This window comes from Fukomys damarensis, unplaced genomic scaffold, assembly GCF_012274545.1.
Source record: "Fukomys damarensis isolate Sample0158 unplaced genomic scaffold, DMR_v1.0_HiC HiC_scaffold_7, whole genome shotgun sequence".
Taxonomy (NCBI): Eukaryota; Metazoa; Chordata; class Mammalia; order Rodentia; family Bathyergidae; genus Fukomys; species Fukomys damarensis.
Window position 1 is genome coordinate 42529022 of NW_022900919.1, and position 10856 is coordinate 42539877.

The following is a 10856-nucleotide window of genomic DNA, read 5'->3' on the forward strand; positions in this document are numbered from 1 at the left end:
TAAGCATTTGATAGATTGAACTTAAATAATTTTTAAGTTTCATAAGTACCAAGAATATGAAAATGATTACCAAGTGGATTTTTTTTTTCGTACTGGGGATCAAACTCAGGACTTTGTGTTTGGAAGGCAGGTGGCAGCACCACTGAGCTAAATCCCCGGCCCCAAAAAATGAATGTTTAGTAAATCACTAGGGGGAAAACTTTTCTAAAGTTAGAAATTTTAAAGAAAAATTTTGTCAAATTACATCACTTAATGATTTTTTTTTATTTTAAAAACAATTCATGGCCAGAGCTTGGGGCACTCACCTGTAATTTCAGCATTTAGGAGGCTGAGGCAGGAAAAGGATTGCCATCCTAGTTTGAAGCCATCCTAGTTTGAGGCCAGCCCGAACCTACATAGTGAGACTGTCTCAAAACAGCACAAAATAAGTAAATAAAAACAGTTCATTGCAGTATACTTTATCAACTCTGTCTTTTTAAAGCTCTGACAGCTGTATAATTCATGCAGTCACTATCACAAAATTCAGATATTCCTGGCCCCTGCCTGTAATCCCAGCACTCTGGGGAGGCTGAGGCAGGAGGATCACAAGCTGGAGGTCATCCAGGGCAATTTAGTGATTTAGCAAGATTCTGTTTCAAGGTTTTTAAAAACGGGCTGGGGCTATAGCAAAGGTTGTGGATTCAATTCCCAATACCAGGGTGAAAATTTTTAAATCCTGTTGGGGTACGGTGGCACATGCCTGTAATTTCAGCTACTTGGGAGGGCAGGGCACTACCCCAACCTTGGCAACTTTATGAGCCCATCTGTTCAGTGATAGTGCTTAACTCAGTTATAGGTCCTGAGTTCAGTTTCAGTACCATGAAAACAAAACATTTAAACCTCTGCATCAAAGGATGCCCTCAAGAGTAAAAACAACATAGGCCAGGCGTGGCGGCGCATGCCTGTAATCCTAGCACTTGGGAGGCTGAGGCAGGAAGATCACTGTGAGTTCAAAACCAGCCTAGGCTACATAGTGAGCTCCAGGTTAGTCTCAACTACAAAGGGAGATCCTGTCTCACAAAAAAAAAAAAGTAAAAACAACATGGGGATTTAGCTCAGTGGCACCACCACTTGCCATGCAAGTACAAGGTCCTGAGTTGGATCCCTGGTATCTAAAAATAAAGTAAAATTTTTTAAAGAGTAAAAACAACCCACAGAATCAGAAAATATTTATAAGTCATGCATCCAATAAAAGATTAAATACCCTAAAAGAAATTTTGAAATGTCATTGTCAGTTTAGGAAAAAAAAAAAGATCCTTGTACTTCTCATCTCTAATAGAACTGAGTACTGGAAAGCATGGCCATTCTTGTGTACAGTTGCTTGTAAAAATACTTGCACTGACGTTGACCCCTATGTGTTCTGACACTAGTTTTAAGGACTGGAATCAAGCAAATGGCTTTTCTTACTAATGTTGCTCTTCCTTTTCTCTTTAGGATTCCACCAGTATTGTGGCTGCCCTTCTCATCGACTTCAAAAGTTCATTGCTTCCTCACCTCCCAATTCATTTCCATGGGTCAAGCAATTTTCTGATGATTGCCCTTTTCCCCAAATCAAAGATATATCAAGCATTTTACTCAGAGGTAATATCAGTCATTACTCAGTAAAGTGACTGCTACGTTTTTTCTCCTTAGCAATTTAGATAGTAAGACAGTATCTAAGTGCTAACAGTGAGTTGATGAGACAGAGTTGAGAGGACTGAGAGGAGGCAGTGGCTGCTGCAGTACTCCCTTTGGGTTCTGGAGTGGTGCTCTTGCCAGTGAGGGGTGAGAGCCTAAAGAAACTGTTCATGGTTGCTCATGCCTTATTCCCAGCTGCTGAAAGGCTGAGGCAGAAGGATCATATATTGTGGCCAGCCTGAGCAATAGTGAGATCCTGTCTCAGAAATAAAAGTGGCTGGGCGTGGTGGCACACGCCTGTAATCTCGGCACTTGGGAGGTTGAGGCAGGAGGATCACTGAGAGTTCAAAGCCAGCTTGGGCTACACAGTGAGTTCAAGACCAGCCTGAACTAAACAACATAACAAGACCCTGTCTCAGATAGATGGATGGATGGAGAGTGCTGGCTTAGTACATGCAGAAAAAGTGATGGAGCACTTGCCTAATATATGCAGAACCATGGGTTCAATTCCCAGATTCTTTAGCGGTTGAGGGTGGTGTTGGTGTTTTTGATCTAGGATTTTACTGTGTAGTTCAGGCTAGCCTTGAACTCACAGCAATCCTCCTGCCTCAGCCTTCTGAGGCTGATATTGTAGGCCTTTGCCACCATGTCCAGCTTCAATCCCAAGTTCTATCCAAAAATAAACAAAACTAAAACAAAGTCTTTTTAGACTTTAAGGAAAATCTTTGTCCCCTTTAAGTCTCCATTAGACTTATTTCCCTTTTATCTGTCTTACTGAATGGTGGCCCTAACTATGGGACTAGAGCTCTCTACCCCACCCCATGCTCTTCTTCCCAAGGGATCACAGGCCCGGCCCTTGCAGATGATCTCACTGGCAAGCTGTCCATTAAAGGTGCTCAGTACAGGTTGCACAAGGGAGGGAGCTGCCCAAGAATTATACTACCCACTTAAAGACTAAGCAGTAGCCAGAGTCAGGCTGATGCCAGCCTCATGATAGATGGAAATTCTTGGAAAGGTGTGACTGCAGCAGTTTGTGAGGAGTCAGTGTCCCATTCTCAGGACAGATTCACAGAATGTGGAAGGATAAGAGCTGACCTTGGCCCATTACTGCCTGGTAGACCTTCCTTCCTCTCTGTGCTTGTCCTTTTAATCTGGGAACCCAGAGACAGACTTTTCCGTTCTTTTCAGGCATCCCTCTTCCCGATACAGGAGTTACTTGAACCAGAAGCACCTGTCCCTGTCAGCAGGGAAGAGTTTGCCATAGTTGCCAGAGCAGTGTTACTTGACACCTTTCTCCCTGAGGACAGGAACTCAAGAGAAATATTTCTGGCTTTGAAAAACATAAGACAGAATTGCTTCTGTCCTTATTTTTGAAGCAAACTTGTTTGTTATAATGGTTTTTCTCTTCACTGGCAGTCTAGATTTTCAACCACCATCAAATCCTCATGTGGATTCCATATCCTGTTGTTGGGTTTAAAGTGTTTGCTCATATTCTGTTTTGTTTAGGTCTTCTCCCCCTGGCAACAGCAGGATAACTCAGGGCTCTCTTTGAAAGTGATCCAGGAAGATGGATTATCTGTGGAACAAAAGAGATTGTAAGTGGCTGCCTTCAGCATTTACAATTGGTTCCCTAGGCATTTTGGGTGTGCTCTCCCTCAGTATGCCTTCCCTTATGTAACATGGGGCTCTTGCTTCTGGAAGGGCCAGCAGTTGTTTCACGCTACCAGCTTGCCAGTAGCCAGTGCCTTTGGGGAATCAGAAACTGATACTACTGGGAGGGGCTTTAGGACCATACTTCCTCTCTACCCATACCAGTCATCGGGCACCAGTGCCACGTCTTGTTTAAGTTACTGAGATGCTTGTTTGGAAGCCTTGCCTCTGTCACATGCCCCTGGCTCGAATGCCTCAGAACTGGCTGTGTAGAGTACATGTGCTGTAGGAGGTGGAGTTCTAACCTATGAGCTTTTGCTATTCCAGGCACTCCAGTGCACAGAAGCTCTTCACTGTCCTGAGCCATCTCACTGGGGAGAAGTGGAATTCTGTAAAGCTGCTCTTAGCCAAACTCCCAGAGCTGGACTGGTGAGCTCTGCATGTGTGATTTTAGATGCTTAATGAGCCAGCTTTTGAAATGTCTGAAACCTCAACGTTGGTCCTGTCTAAACTCCTTTTTCTTTTCTTTATCTTTTAATTAATTTTATTGGTACATTTAAGGTGTACAATATATACAATATAAGGTATACAATATAATTCGTCATTGGAAATTTGTACCTTTTTTCCCCATTCCCCTGCCCTACCTTTAACCCGTCTACCCCTCCCTATCTACAAAGACTTTCTATTTTTTTCTTTTTCTAATATACTCCTTCTTTATTGCTTCTTAGGGGTTCTTATAAAAAGTAGTAGCAGCTGCTTATGTGAGTTGATATATCTGGCAAGGCTGGTGATGGTGATTTAATAGCTCTGCCTTTACTTTCCAGGTTTTGCCATCATTTTGCTATCAGCAGCATTAGTCCGGAGCCTGTGATGCGGACCCATCTCCCAGTCCTGCTGAACCAAGCTGAAGTTAGCCCTTCTCACGGAGTAGAGAATGACAAGGTAGAGGAGCTCACCAACTTCTGGGAACTCACAGGAGCCTGGATCTTGGATCTTTTGTGTCACTTAACAAAAGGAGCTTAGGTGGAGTCCCTTTTATAAGTCTCTCCACCTGCTTGGATACTGATGTAACACAACACACAGAACTGCTGTATATGATGACTGTGTCAGGCAAAGCACCATGACAGTGATAAACCCTGGCATTTTGCCAGGCCCTCCCCTTTCTTCTCCAGATCTCTTACACCCTTGCTCGTGCTTTCATACTGTCAGCTCTTTCTGGTTGTGACTAGGACTTGCCGTACCTAGCAGTGGATGGCACATTGTGCTTACGAATATTATCCCAGCCTGGCTAGAATGACCAGGGTAAGGTGAGCCTTTATATAAAGTTTGTTCTTTCCAAAGGGTCCTTGCACTGAGCTATATCTCCAGGCTTCTTTTTATTTTTTAAGGTAGGGTCTAACTAAGTTACCCTGGTTGGGTGCAAACTTTCAGTCCTCCTCCCTCAGCTTCCTAGAGTCCTGCGATTATAGGTATGTGCTACCGACCGTAGGGCAGCATACACGGGATTTCACGAGGAGATACAGGTTCTCTGAAAGGTGGGAGCAGGTTCGGCGATGACAGTCAGACAAAAGCACTCAACACTGAGGTGAAGTTTGCCAATGCTGCTGCAATTTTATTTCTAACTCCAGGTGTTTATATACTAGTTTCAAGGGCACATCACAAGAGTGATTCCAGTCACAGGCAGGCATAAGATAGACAATAGTACTGTAAAAATTAAGACCACAAGGTCAAGGTAAGACCACACCTATATACCATCACAAAAGCTAAGACTATTAAGTCAAGGTAAGACCACACCTATATACCATCACAAAAGCTAAGACCATTAAGTCAAGGTAAGACCACACCTATAACTAAGACCATTGAGTCAAGGTAAGACCACACCTATACGCAGTCAGAAGGGGGGAAGTTTGTAAGACAAAGGACTGGCTTTAGCATGTCACCTTCAGGTTCACCTTCAGGACTTCACAGTCCGGGGCTCAGGGTCAGCACTTTGGCCGCCCATCCTCTTGTGCCTCAATATCTCCACATCTCTAGGAACATCTAATTGTTCCTAACCTTTCTTGGGCCCAGAATACAATTCTACAGATAATGAACAAATAGTAATAAAGACAAAATAGAACAGAATTATAGATGAACCCAATGTCCCCAAACTGCAGGCAGAGAGGCCAGCTATTCTCTTCACAGCTGACTTTGCATGCGGTGTGTGCCAAGGACCTCCAGGAGGCTTAACCCCGTGGGGAAGATACCTCTGGTCTGGTTTCTGCCAGGTGACCGGCATTGTCACGCAGACTCTACTGGCATGGTCGTGGCAGGTATGCACCACCACACCAGGTGTCTAGAGTCGATCTTAATCCATTTCCACCCTCTTGCATCCCTCATCTTGACCTCCTCCCACCATTCTTTTAGGAGCCATATGTCATAATAGTCACAAAGAGGACATTTATTACTGTGAAAATCTAGAAGACACTTAGCTGCAAAAGGAAATAGATGCACTAAACAGTTAGAAGCACTATTTTTTTCTTATGTGAATGTATAAAAAGTTTAAAAACGCAAGCTTGTTACATTTTATTTAAAAAGTGCTATATGACTGGTCATAAGAAAGCATCTAGCCGGGCATGGTGGTGCACACCTGTAATCCCAGCACTCAGAAGACTGAGACAGGAGGATCACTGTGAGTTTGAGACCAGCCTGGGCTACATAGTGAGTTCTAGGTCAGATCTGTACAAAAAAAAAAAAAAAAAAAAAAAAAAAAAAAAAAGAAGAAAGCATCTGGCTGTACTCATATCTTCAGTGATTTGAGGGGCTGAGTCCAAGAGTGAAGAACAGGAACCAGTATGGGGAGAGATCAGTGAAAGCAAGTTAAACAAAATGTCAGTTATATGGAGAATTGCTTGGGGCAGAGAGATGTGCAATAGAGAGGCCCTGCTCAGAGAGGATAAACGTGACCACAGAAGGAGGAGTTAGTTTGTGCAATGAGTACCACCAGACTTAGCTTCAGTGTAAGTTCCTGTGACTGGCCCTGCCTCAGTGAGTCTTGTGTATTATGAAATAAAACATATACTTAGAGTCAGGCATAGTAGTGCACCCCTATAATCCCAGCACTCAGGAGACTGAGGCCCGAGGATCACCATGAGTTTGAGGCCAGCCTGGGCTACATAGTGACTTCAGGGCCAGCCTAAACTACATAGTGAGACCTTGTCTCAAAAATAAATAGGACCAGAGATTTAGCTCAGTGGCACTGCGCCTGCTTGGCAAGAGCAAGGCCCTGAGTTTGATCCCTGATACTGAGAAAAAAACGAAATAATTAAATAAATAAACAAACAAGCAAAATATATACTTAGGCCTCCGGTGCTCTGCCATTAGCATAGGCATCCTTCAGAAGTTACATGGTTTCTGTCCTCCACCTTCTTTTTCATTGACTTTCTTTGTTAATGGCCTTTTTTATTTTTATTTATTTTTTTAAGACAGGGTCTTTCAGAGCCGGGTGTGGTGGCGCACACCTATAATCCCAGCATTTGAGAGGCTGAGGCAGGAGGATCACTGAGTTTGAGATCAGCCTGGGCTACACAAGTGAGTTCCAGGTCAGTCTCACTACATAGTGAGACCCTATCTCAAAAAAAAAAAAAACAACCCAAAAAACACAGGGTCTTTCTATGCAGTTCAGGCTGGCCTTGAACTCACTATGTAGCCAAGCTGGCCTAGAACTCACACAGCCTCAGCCAAGCCAACTCAAGCCTCCCACCTCAGCCTCCCGAATGCTGGGATTATAGGCTTTACCACCATGCTCTGCCAGTGACTTTCTTACTTGGCTTTGGAATAGCCACCTGAACAGGGCCTGTTTTGGTGTGATCATGTGATGAGGTTGGGACTGTCCCAGTGGCTTCTCTCCTCAGGAATTAGGAGTACTTCCCACGCCCGCCCAGGGAGTTTCAACTCAGCCTGGGCTGTGTGGCTCAGAGGGCACAGGCTGCCAGGCAGAAGCATCCCGGTGCAACTCCTGTCCTCTGCCCTGTTCACATATCAGCATGACCTGAGGCACTTTTGTCACAGTCCTCCTTTCTGCCCAGTATGTTTCTAAGAAATGTTACGTTGAAGGGTTCATCATACCCTTGAATGCCTGCTTTATAAAAGAGCTCTGTGAACTCTAGCTCGCAGGCTCTTTAACATATTGCATTTTAACTGATGCATCACAGCCTGCTCCCCTGCAATTAAAATAGTATGGCTACATTTTATGTGGTATTTGCTCTGGGCCAGGTACTCTTCTAAGCACTTTACCTGAGTTTACTGTGTTGTTCCTCAGAAGGCAGGATTAGTCACTGGCCCAAAGTCACAGTGCTGGTGAGAGTGATGGTGCTGAGATTCAGACCCACAGAGACTCCCTCCAGAAGTCAGTTCTCTTACACAATGCTGCCTCTCAGTTGAATTGCAAGCTCATGTGACTTTTCTTCCATGCAGGTAATTATTAGCATTGTTACAGGACTCCCAGGCTGTCATGCTAATGAGCTCTGTGCTTTTCTGGTCACTCTGCATAAGGAATATGGCAGGTTAGTATGGTCGCTGCTTTTGCTTTGGAGAAAGGGGTTCTGTGCCTAGGACTTTAGACGTGTGCTGGCCTTCAGCAGTTTTTCATCCATCCATCATTTAACACACTGTGCTGAGTGCTTCCTGTCTGCTGGGCACTGCTCTGACTGAGGGAATTCATTGATGAACAAAATATACCAGAATCTCTCTATTTTCATGGAGCCTACATTTTGCTTTGGGAAGAAAACTAACCAGATAAGGAACATAGTATTATTAGCTAGTGAATAGTGCTGTGGAGAAAATAAAGCAGAGAATGGTATAGGAAATACAGGCAACACCAGGTGAGGTGGTGCAAGCCTGTAATCCCATCAGGAGGTGAGGAAGGGGATTGCTGTGAGTTCGGAGCTATCCTAAACTACACAGCCAGACCCTACCTTAATTGCATGCTGAAAATGCGATTCCAGATTTAAAATGGGCAGTCAGAGAAGACCTTACTGAAAAGATGTCATTCTTGAGCAGAGACCTGAAGAAAGAAGAAGTAAACGTGCTATTTGCACTATAGCATTATGGTACCAATATGAGCAAGTGCAGAGACCTGAGAGTGTGCTGGTCAGCAGGAAAAGTCAGTCAAGATGCACCACAGAGGGGCCACATGAGTGCAGGTGCAGTGAGGCCATGCTGATCCTGGTGAAGTGGGGAAAATCACTTGTCCATTACTTCTCCTGGCTAGCAGATTACTAATCAACTCTTGCTAACTGAGTGGGGCATTTATGTCTCCGTGATGGTGGTTTCAGGATACAGGGCTCCAAACCCAGCTAGTACCCTCTTCTTTTTACATGGTGCTAGGATTGCCTTCTGTGTAAATTCAGTTGGTAGAATGTCTTTGGAAGTCCTAGTCACATTTGTATTCATGGCTGAATTACAGGGCCAAGACATCAAGTGATCGTCGTGCTAAGATTACATATTCTCTTTCCAGGTGGATGGTGTACCGCCAAATCATGGATAGCTCTGAATGTTTTCATGCTGCACACTTTCAGAAATACCTTTCCAGCGCCCTGGAGGCCCAACAGAACCGTTCTGCCCGCCAGTCAGCCTACATCCACAAGAAGATCAGACTGTTGGTGGTGCTACAAGGGTGAGCATTGAAAGTCTTCTGAGAATGAGCTAGCTGTAGTGGTGAGCTTGCCGTTACTGTTAGTTCATGTGTGACAAACCTGGGTCCCAGAACAAACTCCACATGTGTATAAATAGTATCTGTGCTATGCAGACAGGCCTTGAGCCAGCAAGGTCTCTGTTTCCATACTGTGGTCTAGAGTGACTGGTGTAGCTACACATAAGTTTGAAGCTTACCTTAAATATAATATCCCCAAGAGGCAGGGTGTCATGGAATCTGGGCAGAGTTCCCTGATAATTCTTAGAATAATGATCCCTAAACCTCTTTCTTCACCATCTAGAAGGAAGGGGGCCTCATCTTTTCACTCCTCCTGTAGAATTGCACAAGTGGCCTCCACCCTCTGCCATCTCCAGCCCACCCCCTCTTCCCTCAATGGCTATCCCGGAGACTTCCTGGGGATTCCAGTGAGGAGCAAGCCTAGTCAATTGGGGAAGAAGCTTCACCCTCATGACTGGTACAGAACCATGATGGCAAGCTACATAGCTCCTGAAGTCCCTGTGTCATGAACAGTTGTGCATTATGGGAGTGCAGGTTTGACAAAACATGTCCCTCTGCTCTGGAAGACCCTGGAGGTGAGAAGCTTTCCTTGACCTGTTCTTAGGCCTTCCAGCAAGAAGTCCCTGAAAGGTCCTCATCACCTGGGCCCAGAGGGAAACTTGTCTGGTCAGGAAAACATGGGCTGTGCTTTTCACTAGTGTCATTATGGTTAGTAATAAAGAAGTTTTTGGTGGTTCTCACAAAGTGCTTTTGTGTTGTGCTGCATTTCTTATGCTCATAATAATTAGTGTTTATAATAGGCTAGTTATTTCCAGTAAAGAATGGGCCTAGATCCAAGGCTCTGTTTGGGCTCCTGGCTGTGATGATGGGAATTGAAGGGAGCTGGGGTAGTGGGGGAGGGTGGCAGGTGGGACCCAGCATCCTCAGAGCCATCAGACACCAGCAGACCTTGTTCTTACACTTGGCTGCCATTGTCCATTCTGTTATCACTCTTGTCTTGTTTGTGGGCCCATATCACGGAAGCCACAAAGGAAGAGTCTGGGCTTGAAACCACGTATTTTCTTCTGGTTTTCCACTGCTTCTATTGGTCAAAGGAATGGGTCAGCTGGCCCCAGCACTTTTGCCTCTGTCCTGCCAGATTAGAGAATCAGGGGGAATGTGCATCTGGAGGGAGATTTGGCAGCTCCCCAATGTGCACTTGAGGTCATTCCTGTCCATACCCATTTAAGAAAGCATCATAGATTCTTTGTCTCTGACTTTACAAATCTGCAAGTGTCAGCTGTCTTTAGATGCTTCTAGAATGCAGTGGCAGTGTACAAGCATGCCACTCTTGCAGTGTAGACCCAGCCTTTGCCCAGTCATACCCCAGGACACAAGTGACCCCAGTGATTTCCTGGAGAACTCAGGTCAGAATACTATCTGAATGTTGTTGCTCTTTACCAAGGCACTGTCCTTACTGGCAGGACCCAGCAGGGAGCATGCAGCAGCCTACTTTATAGCATGTCCATCTTCTTGCAGCTGGACCCTCATGCCCATTATTAGCATTGCTGGTAAAGGAAGATCCCAAGGACTTCTCAAATTGATTTTATTTCTTTAATACAGTATATTTTTATTAACACCTCTTAATTTCACAATTAGGTTTCAGTGTGGTATTTTCATACATGTATGTGGCATATTTTTATCATAACTTTATTTTTTTCTTAAGAACTTTCTTTAATAATTTATATTTGGTTTTTTTTTTCCTTTGGTTTGAGACAGGATCACACAATGTAGCCCAGGCTGGCCTTGAACTAGCTGTGATCCTTCTACCTCCAGAGTGCTAGGATTACAGGAGTGTACCACCACACTTGGCTACTAT

The 10856-nt window shown here is 44.5% G+C and overlaps 1 protein-coding gene across 3 annotated transcripts in view; it reads left to right on the forward strand.

Annotated features, from left to right (window-relative positions):
* Positions 1–10856, forward strand: part of CUNH20orf194 (chromosome unknown C20orf194 homolog) — a 107465-nt gene that overhangs the window by 67672 nt on the left and 28937 nt on the right. For all 3 annotated transcript variants that reach the window (XM_019205552.1, XM_019205550.2, XM_019205551.2), the window contains 6 exons: positions 1474–1620; positions 3163–3251; positions 3634–3735; positions 4131–4248; positions 7762–7850; positions 8804–8962. In XM_019205552.1, the coding sequence (XP_019061097.1) occupies positions 1474–1620; positions 3163–3251; positions 3634–3735; positions 4131–4248; positions 7762–7850; positions 8804–8962 (704 nt within the window). The remainder of the gene's footprint in view (positions 1–1473; positions 1621–3162; positions 3252–3633; positions 3736–4130; positions 4249–7761; positions 7851–8803; positions 8963–10856) is intronic.